This window comes from Alternaria postmessia, assembly GCF_024291825.1.
Source record: "Alternaria postmessia strain BMP 2775 chromosome Unknown scaffold_8, whole genome shotgun sequence".
NCBI classification, from domain to species: Eukaryota; Fungi; Ascomycota; class Dothideomycetes; order Pleosporales; family Pleosporaceae; genus Alternaria; species Alternaria postmessia.
The window spans coordinates 290,766-310,207 of NW_026260081.1; the positions used below are offsets into that span (position 1 = coordinate 290,766).

General features: G+C 52.1%; 7 protein-coding genes across 7 annotated transcripts; 4 read left to right on the top strand and 3 right to left on the bottom strand.

Annotated features, from left to right (window-relative positions):
- Nucleotides 1–1,147: 1,147 nt before the first annotated feature.
- J4E82_002100 (uncharacterized protein) lies at nucleotides 1,148–3,051 on the top strand (the record flags this gene model as incomplete). The annotated part of the gene is made up of 6 exons (XM_051728403.1): nucleotides 1,148–1,289; nucleotides 1,337–1,559; nucleotides 1,611–1,673; nucleotides 1,734–2,241; nucleotides 2,307–2,637; nucleotides 2,690–3,051. The coding sequence occupies 6 exons, from the start codon at nucleotides 1,148–1,150 to the stop codon at nucleotides 3,049–3,051; spliced, it is 1,629 nt and encodes a 542-aa protein (XP_051591816.1).
- A 206-nt stretch (nucleotides 3,052–3,257) lies between these two features.
- Nucleotides 3,258–4,514, bottom strand: J4E82_002101 (uncharacterized protein; the record flags this gene model as incomplete). The annotated part of the gene is made up of 2 exons (XM_051728404.1): nucleotides 3,258–4,216; nucleotides 4,265–4,514. The coding sequence occupies 2 exons, from the start codon at nucleotides 4,512–4,514 to the stop codon at nucleotides 3,258–3,260; spliced, it is 1,209 nt and encodes a 402-aa protein (XP_051591817.1).
- Nucleotides 4,515–4,751: 237 nt separating this feature from the next.
- Nucleotides 4,752–6,316, top strand: J4E82_002102 (uncharacterized protein; the record flags this gene model as incomplete). Its single annotated transcript, XM_051728405.1, has 2 exons — nucleotides 4,752–4,943; nucleotides 4,997–6,316. The coding sequence occupies 2 exons, from the start codon at nucleotides 4,752–4,754 to the stop codon at nucleotides 6,314–6,316; spliced, it is 1,512 nt and encodes a 503-aa protein (XP_051591818.1).
- A 2,235-nt stretch (nucleotides 6,317–8,551) lies between these two features.
- On the top strand, nucleotides 8,552–11,838 carry J4E82_002103 (uncharacterized protein; the record flags this gene model as incomplete). Its single annotated transcript, XM_051728406.1, has 2 exons — nucleotides 8,552–8,879; nucleotides 8,942–11,838. The coding sequence occupies 2 exons, from the start codon at nucleotides 8,552–8,554 to the stop codon at nucleotides 11,836–11,838; spliced, it is 3,225 nt and encodes a 1,074-aa protein (XP_051591819.1).
- A 654-nt stretch (nucleotides 11,839–12,492) lies between these two features.
- Nucleotides 12,493–16,092, top strand: J4E82_002104 (uncharacterized protein; the record flags this gene model as incomplete). Its single annotated transcript, XM_051728407.1, has 1 exon — nucleotides 12,493–16,092. The coding sequence occupies one exon, from the start codon at nucleotides 12,493–12,495 to the stop codon at nucleotides 16,090–16,092; it is 3,600 nt and encodes a 1,199-aa protein (XP_051591820.1).
- A 220-nt stretch (nucleotides 16,093–16,312) lies between these two features.
- On the bottom strand, nucleotides 16,313–17,391 carry J4E82_002105 (uncharacterized protein; the record flags this gene model as incomplete). Its single annotated transcript, XM_051728408.1, has 2 exons — nucleotides 16,313–17,251; nucleotides 17,302–17,391. 2 exons carry the CDS (start codon nucleotides 17,389–17,391, stop codon nucleotides 16,313–16,315), a joined length of 1,029 nt encoding a protein of 342 aa, XP_051591821.1.
- A 313-nt stretch (nucleotides 17,392–17,704) lies between these two features.
- Nucleotides 17,705–18,883, bottom strand: J4E82_002106 (uncharacterized protein; the record flags this gene model as incomplete). The annotated part of the gene is made up of 7 exons (XM_051728409.1): nucleotides 17,705–17,832; nucleotides 17,884–18,177; nucleotides 18,224–18,257; nucleotides 18,306–18,413; nucleotides 18,463–18,503; nucleotides 18,554–18,576; nucleotides 18,624–18,883. The coding sequence occupies 7 exons, from the start codon at nucleotides 18,881–18,883 to the stop codon at nucleotides 17,705–17,707; spliced, it is 888 nt and encodes a 295-aa protein (XP_051591822.1).
- Nucleotides 18,884–19,442: the final 559 nt, after the last annotated feature.

A 19,442-nucleotide genomic window follows, 5' to 3' on the forward strand; every position in this document is an offset into this window, starting at 1 on the left:
CTGACACGCCATCGAGTGGGGCTTTCCTTCCCCACGGGCCGCCGTCGTTAGCTTCCATCGTTCAGTTACTATCCCATCCGCATCGACCGGTTGCAATTAGGGTAGCGCGACAGCTATTACGAGTAATCGACAGTATCTTGTTCATCCCTACTGTAATGTCCCTAATGCAAATTCCCGGTTCTCCGATCGAGCTACACAGGCTAGAAGGTTGCCGGCAGCACACAATCGCTGCAAGCGTCAGCTGCATCCTCAGGAGATCATCTCATGTACCGAAGCCAGCGACTATCGAGGGGTTTCTCTCTGCATACTGTGTTCCTTCTCGATGAAACCAGTAGCCGTATTGGTGGATTACAACCATTTGAGCGCCATGCCTTTGCTTGCGTCAGCGCTCATCCTTCAGCCGCCCAGTCTGTTCTTAGATTCCATATTTGCCAACGGGTGATGTGCAGTCATATGTTCAAGACTGTTGGTTTGTGCCTCTTATGTCGCGACTAAGCTACTGGAGCTGCCGTTTCAACCGTAGGAGGATCTCTCGGAGCATCATGATGTCGGCGTTCCGCTCCTACGAAGTCACTCATAACCGATCACGCATCTCGTCTTGCCAACAAATTTAGCCTAAATCCTCCTCGGATGGACCTTGGCACCCGGCCCACAGCAACAGGACGACATCAGCGGCGAATACATCAGGAGCGGCACATAATTGCCAAGGATGGTGGAGGCTTACGTTCTCTTCCGTGTCCAATAAGTGTACTTGAAGCCTTGGCTTGGCACTCCTCAAGCCGTGTTCTACATGTTGCCCAGAGACCGTTTCCTCTTGGTATGCTTAAGGGGTTAAAGAGCACTTATTACCGATGCTCTGGAAAGATTGTGGACGCCTGTTTCCCCACACTGTTGCGGTCTTGTCACTGGGGTCCTGGATGATTGTGCAGGTGGTGGTGCGGGCTCCTGCACCCCATACATAAGCCTGGGGGCTCCAGCGTAGAAATGTAAGCTTTCTGGTGGCCTGGGACACAGTTCAGACGACTTCGACTTGAAGCTTTTATCAACCTTCCGAGGCGTTTCATATCGATCATCGGATATCATCATGGCTGGGGGAGGCGGCGGTGCGACAGGCTTCGATGCCGCGCTTCAGAGACGTCAAGCCCTAATGGGTGCAAGTGGTCCTAGGGCTCTGGTAAAGAATGGAAAGGTGTTTCTCATCGCCTTGTTCGCCTGTCTTGGAGGAGTGTTGTATGGTTACAATCAGGGCATGTTCAGCGGAATCTTGGCTATGCCATCTTTTGGAGCACGTATGTACTCCCGAATTCTATCCTCAACTTGCGCTGACAGTGAACAGAAACTGACGGCTATGTTGATAATGCAACACAAAAGGGATGGCTAACCGCTATCCTGGAACTCGGTGCTTGGTTTGGAGCCGTCATGTCCGGTTTCGTTGCTGAGGCATTTTCTCGAAAGTATGGTATCTTGATCGCTACAGCAATCTTCATCATCGGCGTTGTGGTGCAGATCACTGCAATTTCCGGTGGACATGAGGAGATTCTAGCTGGCCGCTTCATCACGTTAGTAATGCCTAAACCAAAACTAGCCAAATTCTTGCTAACCATTTGTAGTGGTATCGGAGTTGGTGGTCTCTCTGTTATCGTTCCCATGTACAACAGCGAATGTGCACCTCCGTAAGTGCCCTTGAAGACCCCGGCTTTTATCCAATGGAGCAACATGCTGACTGTCTTCAGTGAGGTTCGCGGTGCTCTTGTAGCACTACAACAACTTGCCATCACATTCGGCATCATGATCAGCTTCTGGATCAACTACGGAACCAATTACATCGGGGGCACTACATTGGAGACTCAGTCCAACGCGGCGTGGCTGGTACCTATCTGCCTCCAGCTCGTGCCGGCTTTTGTTCTCATCATCGGCATGATCTGGATGCCTTTCTCCCCACGTTGGCTGATGCACCATGACCGCGAAGAGGAAGCTAGGAACAACCTTGCATCCCTTCGCAACCTCCCTGTCGACCATGAGCTTATCGAGCTGGAGTTCCTTGAAATCAAGGCTCAGTCCATGTTCGAGAAGCGTAGTGTTGCTGAGGCCTTTCCCCATCTTCGAGAGCAGACTGCATGGAACATCTTCAAACTTCAGTTTGTTGCCATTGCCTCCCTTTTCAAGACTAAGGCTATGTTCAAGAGGGTCATCGTTGCTACTGTCACCATGTTCTTCCAACAGTGGACCGGTATCAATGCGGTACGTATGATTTCAATACTTACTTTGACAGTTTTTAGGATATACGCTGACTCTCGATTGATCAGGTTCTCTACTATGCGCCGCAAATTTTCGAGCAGATCGGTTTGACTGGTACCACCACGTCACTCCTTGCTACCGGAGTTGTTGGAATAGTCATGTTCATCGCCACCATTCCAGCTGTTTTGTACATTGACAAACTGGGCCGTAAACCCGTATTAGCCGTCGGTGCCCTTGGCATGGCTTTCTCGCACTTCGTTATCGCCGTTATCCTCGCCAAGAACATTGACAACTTTGCAAACCATCGTGCGGCTGGATGGGCGGCAGTAGTGATGGTGTGGCTTTTCGTTATCCACTTTGGATATTCTTGGGGACCTTGTGCTTGGATCTTGATCGCTGGTAAGTCCATTCGTCTACACTTTGATGCTCTCTAGTCTAACGATCGTGGCAGAAATCTGGCCTCTGTCCACACGACCATACGGTACTGCGCTTGGTGGATCGTCCAACTGGATGAACAACTTTATCATTGGACAGATTACCCCGGAATTACTCGAGAATATCACATACGGAACATACATTCTCTTTGGAATGGTTACCACAATTGGTGCAGCATTTATCTGGTTCTTCGTTCCTGAGACGAAGAGATTGACTCTCGAAGAGATGGATACCATCTTTGGTAGTGAGGGCACTGCGCTCAAGGACCAGGAGAGAATGGCTGAGATCAACCATGAGATTGGTCTTGCGGCACTGTCGGGTGATGCCTCTTCTGGGAATGAAAACGCTGTTGTTGGGAATGAGAAAGGTATTGTGTAGGTGACGGAGGTTATTGAGTTGAGGCGAGTCGTTCGTTATTCGAAGGAGCTTGAAGCTAGCTTAGCTGGAAGAACAGAGAACTAGTGTCGGTTCATAAAATTCTATGTCTTTGGTCATATGGCTTTTACAATATTGTACATCCCCATAGGCAACGTTGATGAGCTCGCTACTTTACGACCTGACATGCTTGGTCAGATCATGGAACTCTAATGAAAGTCCCCCAACGTAGCCATCAAACTCTGTCTAAAGGCCTCTTGATCCACAGCTCTCCCAATCAGCACCAGCTTTGACTCCTGACTCCCGTCATCCGGTTTGGCGTCTAATTCGTTCGTGTCGTAGATAGCCCTTACACCCTGCGTAAGAAGTATCTTGCCATCCTTGACTAGAACACGACCCTTCAAGCGGTGTATCTCAAAGGGCTTATGGTCAGCTTCAGTAGGCAGTGTCTCCTCCCATAAAATATTGCGGAGGAACAAATCGAATTTGTCGACTTGGTCGCGTGCCAGAGCAGGAAAAGAGATAGTAGAAGTGGTGATTGTTGGATCGAGGTGACTGTGTCCCTTGCTTGCGAACTTCAAGTCTGCATCCGTGACTTCGTCGTAGGCGTGAAGGTCTAGTACCAACCCTTCTAGCTGGGGAACCTGGCTTTTAGTTGTCGTCTTGATGCGAGCGAGGCCGTTAATAGACCGGATGCGCTCAGTTACTTGTTGTAGTTCTTGCTCGGAGACTAAGTCGGTCTTGTTGATGATGATCACATCTGCGTGACTAATCTGCAAGTGTGCTGTTGTCAATAGCGGGCCGTGTTCGTCATGAGCTTCCTTCTTTCTCTCTTCAATCTTCTCTTCATCGCCTAATCCTTCATCTAAGCTCTTCAAGACATTCTTTGCATCAACAAGTGTGACGATACCGTCTAGGAAGATGCTGCTCCCTAAGCCATCGTCGAGCCAGAACATGGGTGCGATGTTTCCAGGGTCTGCTAGGCCAGTCGTTTCGAGGAGGATGTAGTCGAATAGGCCGGATTGCTCCATTAGATTCTCGATGGCTGCTACGCCAATGTCCTTGACGGAACAGCATATACAGCCGTTCGCTAGCGGTACAAAAGGCGCTGGTTGGGCAGACGTGGAGTTTGCATCGGAAACAGTGAGCTGCTTCTCAATGTCAATTGCTAAGGCGCGTTAGGTTGGTGTCTTGCCTGAAATGCAAGGGAGCATACAGTCACCAAACTCATTCAAGATGACGGCAATCTTCTTGCCATGCTGCTCAGTCAAAATGTAGTTCAGCAAGGTCGTCTTTCCCGCGCCAAGATATCCTGTGACGATGGTGATGGGCACTTTGCTCTGGGGTGCATCGTCTGAGCTAGCCACAAGGGTGGGAACATCTTCATCCTGATCCTGGATGACCTTGGTGTTGGTCTCTGGCTGAACGAGACTGGGTACTTCGTCGTCTGATACGTTTCCGTCCATGGCTGGCAGATGACGTCGTGAGGTGGGCGGAGTCATGTAGAAAATGGTCCACTGAGCCCGCGATGAAGTTAGCGTGGTCGCGTAACGACTAGCTGGAAGGACCCCTGCGACTGCCATGCATCCGCCTGGGCAAGCTCCAGATGTCCGATGTCAACAACGCACAACACCCCGCCTAAGTGATCACCGACGTCTACAGCCTTAGCAATCGCCCTTTCCACTACTCAATCTCGCGCCGAAATGACGTCGCCTGCTTCGCCCCGTCTTCCCAGCCCACCACCCATTCCAGAAGACCAGCTTTCACCGGTATCAGCGTCGCCAGAGCAGCAGAAGCTGTTCAGTAACCTCGACCATGCTGCGGAGCGGAGAATACGGCCAGGGACCAAGGCAGAGGACATGGCCGAGGGACCTCCGCTCGTAGACTTATCAGAGGTGCGCTGGGGCAGACTACAGCAAAGACGGTGCCTGATTGACAAGATGCGCAGATTGACTCGGCCTTCCAACTTACCGAACACCTTAAAGCCCTCCACAATTCCCTGACGCACCCTGCTGGCTCCAACGGCACCGTACCAGTGGACAGAAGCATGGCACTCAAGATTGCACAATCGCCAGCCAATGTAGACAGGACTCTGTGGCTATATGAGCTCTGCCGCTTCCTCATACAGAAAGTCAACTCCATCATCACCGCCCTCTTCGCAGACGACCCACCTTGTTCTTCCTTGACCTGTCCAGAGATGCGCGCTTCCGAGTGGCAGTACCTGTGCGCGGTACACGACCCTCCCAAATCGTGTTGCGCAATCGACTACTGCTGCCACACCCTCGACTGGGCCGCCAATACCCTCACCTCGCCGAAACACTTTCCCTCGAGGCTCGCGCTAGGCACCGACCAGTCGACGCAGCATTCGCAAATGCGCCAGTTGACCAACATCTTCAGACGCGTATATAGGATATTTGCGCACGCATGGTACTCGCACCGAGAGGTCTTTTGGAAGGTCGAGGGACGGACAGGGCTATACATCTTCTACAAGACAGTCTGCGATGTATATGGTCTGGTACCCGAAGACAACTACACCATCCCTCCAGAGGCAGAGGGCATTGAACCATCAACAGAGGCAAAGCCATCAGCGCCACCTCTGATCATGAAGCGAGAGCCCTCCGATTCATCATCACAGATTTCAGTCAACACGCTGGCAGAGGGCATGTCAGATCATACGCTATCAACAGCCGGTACAACCAAACGACACAGGCATTCGCCATCAGTGGGAGCTACTATCGTGCAAACAGTTGTGGAAGAGAACGAGGAAGAAGAGGAACGTCCAAGCTTACAATCACGGCCTGTTACTCAAATCTTCGAATCACCACAAGGAGAAGAGGAACACGAAGATGGCGACAGCGATGGAGATATCACAGCCATCGAAGACAACGAAGAAGAAGACGACGACGACGACGAAGACGAAGACGAGGATGAAGATGAGGCTGAGTCGGTCCCGGAGATAAGTCCACCAGAAGCCAAAGACGCCACAGATGAAGCAGCAAAGCAAGGCGCAAGCGAGGAGGAAGTAGCGGGTACTTCGCCCGAAAAAGAAGAAAAACAAGATACAGATGTCGCGGCAGAGCCAGCATCTACCGAGACAGCCGAGGTCAGCAGTAAGGACGCCCAAGATACCGAAAAGGAATCATCGCAGGACGATGCTGAAGCCGACAAGGATGACAGCAAGCCTGACACTGCAGATTCGGAGCAGGTGAAGAAGCCTGACTCTGCTGCCAAGCCATCCGAAGAGGGTGAACCGAAGGCTGAGGATTAGCTTATCTCTGATCTTGATTAACGAGGAGGCAGCCTACTGTATTTTTAGCGTAGGGGGAGATGGAGGGGATAATGACTTGGCAAGGCAAAAGACTGATGTTATTCTTGACATCAGTCTACACATAGTAATTTCACACGACATGACATGTACGAAGAAATTTGTTTCTTCTGAATCGTATCCTCGCGCAAAAAGAGGGATCCCAGGTATTCGCTGTCACTACTGATGTAATACTTGCAGAATATTGCAAGTATATACCTTCAGGGTAACTTTTCTAGAACCGGAGATGACTTCCGGAACACGGGCTCCTTCGTAAGAGGCGCCGCATTACTTCATGATACGTCACATCGGTGCTTGATGATAGTTGGGACCAAACGATGCGTAATGGCGGTGCATCATTAACAAAGAGATGCACAGTGGTTCCCTCAAGACTATATCTTAAAGACCAACCAGGACAGTAGCTCAAGTAGCGGCGTCTATAGTTCCCGCGGGGCGCCTTATCTCTGCCCATGAGACTTGTATAGACAGGGTCAATGCTGGTACTGATCGAAAGTGGAAAGATACTGTTGCCTTGAAACGTGGAGGAGGAACAAAAGCAATGCGATGCTATGCTGTATATTCTCCGTGGTGGCTGGCACCTCAGTGGCAAGGAAGGGAAATTTTATCTGTACAGAGCCTTGGTCCAGTCGGTGGTTGGGGGCGGCTTTCGCAGAAGGCAGGCCTCACTCATCCACGTTGTCGTGTTGTACAGCATGACCTGTCCTGCAACGTCCCTAAGGATAGGTAGGGCTGATGAGGCTCAAACAACCATTTGCTGTCTTGATCATACGCAAGTAGAGTGATGTATAAATTGACAAACATCAAATTTGGGCAGGCGTTGGACGAGCTGCTCGCCGAGCTCCGATTGCCGCAAAAGCATAGGGTGACTCCCGGCCCGCTCCTCATTGGCGGGTCCCGTCCGTAGATGCGTCTCTCGTCGCGCTGCGCGGCAAGAAGATCCTGGGGTAGGGCGCCCAGCATGCAAGTATCAATTGGAGGCCGACGGGCCGAGTTTACGCTAGCACTTGGGTAAATGCTGGCGAATGGGACAAGGGCCGTGTGTGGCGCGCGTGTGATGAGGTGTGGAAATTAGTTGTTTGTTGGGCCATGGTGAAGGAGTGGTTGGGCTGAGCGATGGTAGAGTGAGTGAGTGAGGACCGTGACTCATGGTCTACGGGTACGGAAGGAATGAGCAGTATCAGATGTCGGAAGGATGACTTTTCGGACAAGGTCTGGAATGAAAAAGTGTCCAAAGCTGCTTGGTGCAGAATCTCGTGCAGCTCCGTGCATAGGGTGCATGAACAGGCACATGCTGATATCGACGGTTCGATAGTCCAGCCAAAGAGAAGGCGGGTTTACGAGAAGTGGTGACGGCCATGGAGAAGGGCACATCAGCTAAATGTGCTTGAGCAGCCCCCACGCGCCCGCGGTCGCCCATCCCACGCCACCGAGGGCTGTCGCTTCTCCACACTCTGATGCTCAGGCTGGGCTGCAGGCGGGCGCGAGCATTATATCACAGCCGCCGTGGATGAAAGTTAATTGCTGACGGCTGAGCCTGGGTTTCGTCGGAAGATTCCAAGGTTGGCTGCCTACCCCTCACTGCCTGCCAGGAAGGCTGGAGCACAGTGCAGACGACATTATCCACTGCCACGGCATCTTGGTTCTTATCGCGGCTACTGCGGACATCAGGCGTAGGCCAGCGTAAGCGTCTCTCGGCTCACGACTACAAGTCCCGATCGCTGGTGGTTTGTCGTTCGTCACAAGTCACAAGTCACAAGTCACAAGTCGGCACCGGCCTTGTCCACTCCATTGCATTCCCACCAGGGTGCCCGCGCCCGTCTTGCTTGCTCCCACGACGGTCGTTCTTCCCCACGTCCCCAGGCCAGGGTTCTCTCCACGACACTACACCACACGACACACGCGCCTCCACTTTAAGAGGCTCAGAGGCTCTCCGACGTCGACCTGCAAGTCATCGCCCAGGATCCCGCCGATTTGCATCTGGGCAACCCACGCCGTCCCTTTTTTGCCCGCCCCAGCATCTCGCCTGCCGTGTGATTCCCAAAGCAGCATGCACGCCCATCGCCGAGCGCCTCTAGACTAACATCAACACCATTTACACAACCCCGACCTTCGACCCCAGAGACGCGCACCGAGACAAGGTCGCGACACACGACATTTGCATTCCGTCTCCCACTGGCAATGACGGCGCAAGTCCTGTCTATGCATGCTGCGCACGCGTCGGATTTAGGCAAGATCCAGACGCAGTTCCGAGACAAGATGGACACGACTGCAGGCACTGCAAACGAGCCTCCAACCCCCGCATCGCCAGATAGTGGCGACGCCCGTGGCCGTCGACGCGACAGAGACGAAGACGGCGACACTGGCGATGCTGAGGGCGACGGCCATGGCTCCTCGAGGAAGCGAAGGCGCAGCAGAAAGGGCCTCGACAAGAAGTTCGAGTGCCCGCACGAGGGCTGTGGAAAGAGCTACTCCCGCGCAGAGCATCTGTACCGCCACCAGTTGAACCGTGAGTGCAGCACTTTCAACATGCCTCGACAGAGCTGGTAGGGCGAGGCTGACATTGCATAGACAATCCCAAGCAAATCTACCACTGCGACTTTCCCGATTGCCACCGATCCTTTGTTCGGCAAGACCTATGCGCGCGCCACAAGGAGAGACACACGGCACGAGGCTCGCAACTGCTGCGCAAGGATACCTTCAACATGCACAACCTGAATCCTATTGTAACAGCTGCACTGGGTGGCAAGAATGCACCGCCTTCAAAACCACACGGCATCAAGACCCAAGGCCCGCACGGCATGCATTCTCCGCCCTCGGGTGCCTCCAACGCTGGCCCTGGCAACCAAATGTCGCCGCCAAACTTCCACTCTCCCGGCTCCACCACCACTCTCAGCAGACAAGACTCGCTACAAAGAACAGGGAGCGACGATACCTACCGTAGTGGCTCAGAGGCTAAGCCCTACGATATGCAGCCCCAGGCCACCGGGAACTTTGCACCCCCACCACGTCCGGCCGCTTTGGGCAACTATAGTGGACGTCGCACGTCTCTCCACAACTCCCCACATGTGGGTAATGGGAACTTCACCCGGCCCGATCTACGCGCGCAGACTTCAAACATAAGCTCGTATGGCTCGAGCTCACCTTTCAACTCTGCCGTTACACCATCCCAGTATACTCCCTCCGCTTCCTCGACTGGCTATCAAAACAGCGCAAGTGCGTATCAATCACAACAAAACTTCCCTCCCTTCTCCTCCTTACCCCCACCAGAGTATCCACAATCAGCCGGCACCCCAGTTTCTCGAGAACAAGAGAACCAGTTCTACAATGGCACTTCTGGTCAGACGCCCATGAACGGTGTCGAGTCCACTGGCCAGATAGACAACAGAATGCAGAACGTCTCTGACGCCATAATGGAGCAGAACCCTGCCTATGCCATACCAATGTTTGGTGGCGCTGGGTACAGTCGCTCACCATTCGCCATGGCAGACGACTTCGCTGCCTGGCTCTTCAATGACAATCAGTTCAACCCAGGAGGCGCATCGCCCATGGATTATCCGGGCGGAATAAACCCCGTAGCTGGTGCGTCATCCCAAATTGGACTTCAAGCCCCGTATTTTAACTATGACCCCTCAGTCGCGGGCTACCTGAACAACCCTGCACCACCTGCACATCCAATGGCTGTTCACAGCATACTAGATACCACGCTTCCAGAATCTGCCCTGTCTGAAGACAAGCGGAAAGACCTCCTTGACCTTATTCACCTGCGCTTTAACGAAACAGACCATGCACCAGTCAAGAAGCAGAAGGAGGATATCATGGAGGGCGATAAAGACGACAGCCGCCATGTGCTGAGTCTTCACATGATGCAAACATACATTAGCTCATACTGGGTTCACTTCCACCCGCAGCTGCCAATCCTCCACAAGCCAACCTTCAACGCAAGCACTTGTCCTGAGCTCTTATTACTCGCCATCATGTGCCTCGGAGCCTCTTGTTTAGAAAAGAACTATGGTCAAGAGACGACACAGGCTTGCGCCCAGCTGGCCAATTTCTTGGCGTGGCACTTGCGTTGGGAACTTTTCATGGACGCTGACTTCCGCCCACCTGCCAAGTTGTGGATCTTCCAGGGTCTGCTCCTTCTCGAAGTATTCGAGAAGATGTACTCTACACGCCCGTTGCATGAACGAGCACACATCCATCATGCCACAACACTAACGCTTATGAGGCGTGGAAGCTCGTTGATCGGACGGTCAGCCATGGACTCGCCTCCTAGCGTCAAAGATGGAAAGAGTAATGGCATTGGCGGAGCAAACACGCCTGACGAATGGTGGAACCATTGGATCACGAATGAGGCTACTAGGAGGGCGGCATTCGCGGCTTTTGTTATGGACAGCATCCACGCTACTATGTTTGGCCACAGCGCTGTCATGGTTGCTCACGAGATGCGTCTTCCACTGCCATGCGACGAAGCCCTCTGGTCTGCAACGAGTAGTTCCGAAGTGGGTCGGGTTGAACAATCCCTGACTTCCAACGGCATCAAACCAATGTCCTTCCTTGATGGTCTTAAGAAGACGCTGAATGGACAGACCGTACGGACCAATTCCTTCGGGCGCACAATACTGATGGCAGGTTTGCTGAGCGTTTCATGGCACATGAACCAGCGGGATTTGCAAGTCAGCTCGCTTGGTGTAACGACTGCACTAGGTGGACGCGACAAGTGGCGAGGATCGCTAACCCGTGCTTTCGACTTCTGGAAGCAAGATTTCGACAGCTCACTGAACCGGTCGGAGGACCGCCCTGCTTCGAACTCATACGGATACTCTCATGGTGTCGATGACGACAACGTTTTCGAATCTCGGACTGTCCTCCATCACTTGGCGCATATGGCCATGCACGTCGATATCGTCGATTGTCAGATCTATGCAGGCGCTCCCAGACTACTTGGGAGGTCGATAACCCCGCAGGACTACAATGGCGCACAGCGCCGCATGAAGGAGATGTGGGCCCCCACCGCCCGGGCCCGGGACGCCACTTTCTATGCGCTCCGGTTTCTTTCCAACGTCATGGTCGCAGGGGACCACAGTTTGAATCCCAACACTCCATCTAGTGCTGGTTTCTCCTACTCGGCGCGCGATGATTACCTTCTCAATAGGCCATGGGTGCTGTACTTTGCCACGTTAATTGTTTGGTCGTACGGATTCGCGCTTGATGGCCCAGTCAAGGAGCCGTACCAACTTCCAAGCTATGACGACAAAGTCAGGGACATGGTACTCTACCTCAACCGTGTGGGCGGTGTTAGATCGCCAGAGGACCTGAGCAAGACATCTAACCGCAATGCTTGCCTGGGACTGTTGATCATTATGAGAGACATGTTCAAGAAGACGCGGTGGGAGTTGCTGCACGAGGCAAGCAATTTGTTGACCAAGTGCATTGAGATGCTGCTACCTGGCGCAGGTGGCCTATGAGCATAGCAGATGGAAAGGGACCATCTGTATCCTATACCCAGGCGTCACAGGGTTCGATGAGACGATATGTTTTTTCTAGCGAGCGATGGCATCTTTCATTCACGATATAATGGCTTACTGTCTGTCGATTTTGTGTTCAGGTCTGTCTTTTCTGATATCATGCATTCTAGCGAGGAGTGCTTCATGTTCGATACCTTTATGTACATTCACAAGTGGCTGCTTGGGTGGTGGAATATGGGCGGGATGCTGAGTTCATTGCCATATACCCTGGGAAAGGTGTGCTAATACATCATGGACTCTTTCCATACTCTCGAATAAAAACGTGCTTATATTTCTTCAAATTGTTTGCCGTGCATTGTGGTGAGCTTGACCTGAAATGAAGATGGGGCAGGACTACGCTGCACGTGAGAGCGTGACAACGCGCAGCCTCGGAACGCGAAAGTCGCGTCTTTTTGCAAGCAGTCGTACAGAACACTTGCGTAGAGAAATACATAGTCATGAACGTGCCTATATAATCTCTGACAGGTAAATGAACAGTTGGACCGAGTTTCCGCATGGTGCGAGGTTGGCCATTCCTCGCGCCATTGCGTCATTGATTGTGAAGACAAAGCTCCCTGCCGACGTCGCGTCCAGAACAACTACAATGCCCCCAAGATGCCTCGAATGAAGGCCGCCACCGTCTCGGATCAGACCGTGCGAAAGCGAAAACGGAAAACCCGCGCGGACGAGGAAACACAACCAGTAGCATCGGCTGCAGAGGGCGAGGGGCCGAGCGAGGCTCACAGGATCGTTGGACCCGACGGCTCGCTGATCGACCCCAACCAACCTGACCCCATTGAGACGACGACGACTACGAGCGTACCCACAAAGGCGCATGATGGAGGAAAGAAGCCACGACGTGCGCCGAAGAAGAGCGGTGCTGGCAGACCATCTCTCGCGCGCAACAACTCATCCACATTCGTTGAAACGTCGATACCGTGGCCTGAGCATTTCACAAAGCTGGCTCAGGTGCATCGCGCCGTGAATCTTGTTTACACGTTTCTATGCACACGCAAACACCTTGCGACCACACTTGAAAACCTAAGAAGCACAGTCGAAGCCAACATACAGCGAGAGCTAGTGGTTGAAGATGTGGCGCAAATTACGGCATTGGTCCCGAAGGCCATCAACTTTGCCTATGTCGATGAAGCAATGCTCCTAATCAATGTCATGGGTGCAGAAGACAACCTTCACGGGAGATCAACGACGAACTTTGCGATACTTGGGCCGGAACCGGACAAGGGTGAGCATAAGGAGGTGCTGCTGTTTGAATTCATCGATGGCGACTTGAAGCGCCAGGTACAACACAAGAAGACTGGGGAGCCTACGAAGGCCACGACGAAACTGCGGAATGAGGAACTCAAGATGCCCGTGTACAGCCAGAAGCAGATGATGAATTTGATTGAGAAGAGGAATCTCAAGTTCACATCGGCAGTCAACGCATTCCTGAACCAATGCGCCGAGGAAGGTGTTGATGCGGTAGAGAAGATCAAGAAAGTTTCAGAGGCTTTCGTTCCTGTGCCGACAGAGAGCCGACATTCCACGCCCGGCCCAGATCGATCGCTGCTACCAGCCTCCATACCAGCCGAGCGGAAGCCTATTCCCGACATCCTGAATGAGATCAAAACACTTGAGTGGTATACTGGTCAGATTGTGCCGGATGGTCACCGTGTCTTCGACCCCCAGGAACCTGTTTATGGCGACTTGAACTTCGCCATGTCACAGAATCTTGTCAACGCGCTGTATAACACGAAAAACATCACTCAGCTTTACGCCCACCAAGCGGAGGCAATAAACAATCTCTACGACGGGCACAACGTAATAGTGTCAACTTCGACCAGCTCTGGTAAATCACTGATCTACCAGATCCCTGTTCTACACCAACTAGAACAAGAACCAAGCACAAGAGCTATGTACATCTTTCCAACAAAAGCGCTGGCGCAGGATCAGAGAAAGAGTATGAAGGAGCTTTTACGATTCATGCCGGGCTTGGAAGAAGTTTTAGTCGAGACGTTTGATGGAGACACGCCCATGAGCGAACGCAATTATATTCGTGACGAAGCACGTATTATTTTCACAAATCCCGATATGCTGCACATCACGATTTTGCCGCAAGAAGATGCCTGGCGGACATACCTTCAGAATCTGCGGTTCGTCGTGGTGGATGAGCTGCACGTTTACAACGGACTGTTCGGGGCACATATGGCGTTTATCATGCGCCGTCTACGAAGGATATGCGCTGCTGTCGGAAATCGTCACGTCAAATTCATTTCCTGCTCAGCTACAGTCGCAAACCCCGAAGAGCATATGAAGACCATCTTTGGTGTTGACAATGTCAAGTTGACAGACTTCGACGGTTCCCCTTCCGGACGTAAAGAGTTCTTATGTTGGAACACGCCTTTTAAAGATCCTGGCGACCCTACTTCTGGACGTGGTGATTGCATGGCTGAGACAGCAAAGCTGTTCTGTCAATTGATGTTGAGAGGCATAAGAGCTATTGCATTCTGCCGTATACGCAAGCAATGTGAAGCGTTGATATCTGCTGTTAAATCCGAACTAACCAACCTGGAGCGACCGGAGGTTATCCCTCGAGTTATGTCGTATCGAGGTGGGTATACGCCGCAAGACAGAAGAGAAATTGAGCGAGAAATGTTTGACGGCAAGCTCTGTGGTATCGTATCTACCAGCGCTCTAGAACTCGGTGTCGATATAGGCTCCTTAGATGCTGTCATTACAGTCGGCTTTCCCTACACCATCGCCAACCTCCGTCAACAGAGTGGTCGTGCTGGTAGGAGAAACAGAGATTCGCTATCTGTTCTGGTCGGCGACTGCTTCCCCACTGACCAGTACTACATGTCGAATCCAGATGAAATCTTCACTAAACCTAATTGCGCACTCCAAGTCGACTTGACGAACATGCTTGTTCTGGAAGGCCACGTGCAATGCGCTGCGTTCGAGATGCCTATCAATGTCGAAGCCGACACTACCTACTTTGGCCCTCTCCTTCCCAAAATCGCCAAAGAACGCATGCGATGCGACAAGGAGGGCTTCTATCACGTGAATTCCCGTTTCCTCCCTCAGCCATCTCGTACAGTTGCAATTCGCGATACCGAAGAGGACCATTTCGCCATCATCGATATCACACACGGCAAGAACACGGTACTCGAAGAACTGGAAGCTAGTCGCGCCTTCTTCACTCTCTACGACGGCGGCATATTCCTACACCAAGGAAACACCTATCTCGTTAAGGAATTCTCCCAAGAGCGTATGCTTGCAAAGGTCGAATACGTAAAAGTAGACTGGACAACGCAGCAACGTGATTATACAGACATTGACCCCGTTGAAACAGAAGCCATCCGCCGTATCCCCGGCTCCCGATGCAAAGCTTTCTACGGCCCCATTAAGATTCAACAAGTCGTCTATGGCTTCTTCAAGATTGACAAGAAGCGCCGTATTCTTGATGCCGTTCAGGTCGACAACCCGCCCATCATTTTGTTTAGCAAGGGCATGTGGCTTGACGTACCGAAATCTGCAATGGATATCTTGAAGTCACGACGTCTGAACATCGCAGCGGGCATCCACGCCGCTGAACACGCCGTGTTGTCCCTTATGCCCAACTTCGTCATCAGCATGCCAGGAGATGTACGCACGGAATGCAAAGTCCCCGAGAAGGAGTTTTTGCAAAAGGAATCAACGAGAAAGCGACCTGCTCGGTTGACGTTTTACGATGCAAAAGGCGGGGCGAGCGGTTCTGGCATCAGCACCAAAGCATTTGAGTTCATCGATACATTGCTCAATCAAGCGTGTCAACGACTCACGTCCTGTCATTGTCTTGAGGGATGCAATGAATGCTGTAACGATGATGCGTGTAAACAGCATAACCAGGTCATGTCCAAAGCAGGTGCCATGGTCATTGTCATGTGCTTGCTGGGCAAGGAGAAGCAGATTGATGTCGAGGCGCTGCCATGGGGTGAGGAGGATGTGGAACAAGGTTTCGATACGGTGGTCGAGGCGGTTGGGGTCAGAATGGCGGAGGGGAAGACGAGAGACGGGGGGACGTTGCCTGGAGAAGGGGATGAGGGTGAGGAGAAGATGGTGAGAGCGAAACTTGTGGATGGTGTGTGGATCAAAGAGGAAGAAGAAGATGAGGATCATTTCAGTCGAAGCATTCATATGTATCGGGGCGAGAGGACGTTTATTGGAGTGCATAGGTAGCAAGGCTTCATGTCGTGTTTGCGCATCAATAAATACTGTGAAGGAAAACTACAGTAGAAAATCTGGAGTAGAGAAATGTACCAGTGTAACGACAGAACCACAAAAGAGAACCCCACCCAAATCATCAGCAAAGTCCGTATGTCGTACAAACCAATTATACAGAAACCCAAACCAACAAACGCCGCGCAATGCTTCATATACACGTGCCGATACCGTCATCCTAATTGTACTGCCTGCTCTTAGCAGCCAGCTCCTCTTCCTTCTGCTTCTTTGCCGCCTCCAACTTCCTCAACTCTCTCGCCACACCCCCGGACGCCCTCCACCAGACATCTGTGCCCGTTCTGATCAACCTCTCCGCCGCACTTGTTGGGCCATCAACTGCCGGCCTAACGTCGAGGAAGAAGACTGGCTCGCCCGTAGGTTCGGGCTCACCCTCGTAGTAATCAATCACGTATCTAATTTCCTTGCACCCTTTCTCGTTGCAGCGTTCGACGAACCAATCGTGGCGATCAAACGGGGGCGCCGTGCCAAACTTTTCCGGCATAACGTAACCGAGCCACTGCAGTATTTGAGATTTTGGCGTCGGTTCCGTAGGGCGACCGGTAAAACGAAGGAGTTTCGGGGGTTGGACATCCTTTTGGTCCCAGGTTGTTGTGTCAAAGGGGTCGTCGTGTGTGCCGAGCATAAAGTTTGCGACGTCTTCGCCCTTTTTGCAAATCTCATAGCCTTCTGCTAGACCGCGGGAGAAGCGTCGCTCCCAGCCCATGATCTCCGCCCAGGCGCCCTCGTTGAGAAAGTTGTGTACGCCAACCATGGACTCAACGGCTGTGATGTCCGTGTCGGTGTAGCCTTTGCGTAGCATGGCGTTGTACATTTGCTGGGGTGAGGGGTACTCCCAGAGTGAACCGTCACCTTTGGGAATCGTAGAGGTTTCGCGCTCGAGAGGGAGGTTTACGGATTGCGTGTCAGCTCGCTCATTTGAGAGTTCGGCGAACATGTTATTGAGAGGGTTTAGACGAGCGAGTAAGCCGGTCTTTGGTGGTGGCTCTGATGCGCCGGTAGAGGCATTTTCAGGCGGGACGTAGGGGCAGGCGCCTTGCGGTGTCTTCTTTTCGGCGACTACGGGCGCTGTAGGTTTCTTGTGCATTGGACATTCTGGCTGCGATGTTGTTAGAGGCGCATGCGCATGTGGAGTGGCACAAAACATACTGGAGGCTCCATGCTGCCTCGAGGCATAGGATGCGGCGCAACACGTGCTGCAGGTGCAGCGGGTGCGGTGTCTGCCCAAAACCAACCCATTATGAAGTATCGTGTAGAAGAGGAATTATGGCTGCGAAAACCAGAGGCAAGCAAGGGTATATAGGGCTGAAGAAGATGGAACGGGTGGCGGAGTTTATCGGGAGAAACAATTTCGTGCAGGGTCCTCGTCGTCATCGCTCTAAGCAGGTCAGCTACATTCCGATTGGCCAGATGATTCAACGCAGTGAGAGATGATTTGGAAGCGATATTTGGATTTATTTTCAGTTATATTCTTCATATTGTAAGTATGTGTGTTAGATTTTGTTGTATTTCAGTCCAGAAGCATCTTGTGTTGCTCTCCGACTGCAGTCTTCTATGATCCCGCCGCCTTTGCCGCCAACTGGCCAGTCCCCCGAGAGCTGAAGATGGCCATGATACCAAAACTACCATAGAAAAGAACCATGGGGTATGCTACCAAGCCTCGCATCGAAGTCATGCGCCCTGCGAAGTATGTTAGTCTCTGTAACAACCCTGTCAGAAGTCTCAACTTACCAACAACAGTGAACATCGAACTGGAGCTGTAAGAACACCATGTGATAGCCAAGCTTGTCAGAAGATATCCAAACAGCCCGTCAAGTGGTACAATGATTCCAAACATCGATACCAGTACGAGAGGAAGCAGACAGTATCCAAGCACCGAAGCCGATCGTGGGAATGTCAACGAGGAGCCGAGGTGTGAGCCATGCGGGTGACCGTGGTCTCCAGGGGTTGCCTCAACCGCGTTGACAGGTGGAGACATGAGCGAGAGGATCTGGTGAAGTAGGATTGTGCCGACGAATGCCAGGCCTGTTTCAGTCAGCCATTGTTCTCTTCGAACGGTTGTTTGGCTTACCATAGATGTAACCAAAATGAAGCTTGCCGGACAACTGCACCCTGTCAGCTCATGTTTCCCTGAATTTCTGTTGTCTTCATACCAGTAATGATGTGCCGAAAATCAAGAAGAAAAGTATGGGACCTGCTACGTCGCTGTCGTCCATGATGTGCTGGTCGATACGACCAAATGGGTTCAGAACGGCCAATGTCTTATTCATCGTCAGCTGTAGATAGCACAGGACATGGTTCAGAACCGACCTTCATTTGTATATGTCTGAAATTCACTCCCAATTCTTCCACTACACAATGTCAGCTCGTCGAATGCGATCGTGAGGTCGGTGTTGCGTACGTAGCGGCGGTTCTCCATCATATCTGCTACAAGTCAGCGATTGTTACACAAACACATCCTCGCGACCTACCCCTCAGTACCAAAAGCTGCCAGCCATCCTGTCCGTAGCCCTGAACTGCCCATGCCCATCTGTCCACTCACACCCGGTGCAGCGAACCCCGCGCCATACTGTGCGGGGTATGCTTGACTTGCCGGCGCGCCATAGTTTGCCTGGAACGGTGTAGAATGTCCAGATACTGGCTGATTGGAGAATGAAGATGGGTAGAATTGGAGGTTTTGCGCATTTCCTGCGCCGTATTGAGGGTTCTGTCCGTAGCCATATTGCGCCATTGTTCAATATGCGATTGCGTGTAGTACCGTGATCGGAAGTAGGTTTTAAGCTGTGATGATCTGGCTGTGGGGGGTTCGCAGTGCTGGTGCCTGGCGGAGGTCTAACGGAGGTGGTTTGGGGTCAAGATGGTACGTGGAGCTGAAGACGACGTCACCGGGGACTCTTGGGCGGAAAGGACAGATCGCGGGGGAGAGTGGGCTTTGGTATTGGGAATCGAGGACTCGCTCGCTGAAGTTGGAGGAAAGATTGTTTGTTTGCAATGTTGCGGCTCAAAGTGGCAGCCACATGTCATCGTGTGCATCGGCGTTGGCCATTCACAAGCCGCCGGGGCTTGGCAGCAACATGAAGGCGACGAAACCACATGGCACTATTGCATGTACTTAAAATGCAAACACGCAACAGGAGGGATAATTGTTCGTGAACTTGACAACATATGTTTAGAAATGTTTGTTCATGGGTTTGAGAGGGGTATCTAACACTAATTCTAAGAGGAGAGTCATCATTCATACATCAGAAAACCGACAGTTGCTGTATTCGCAAGCAATGTCATGTCCGTCG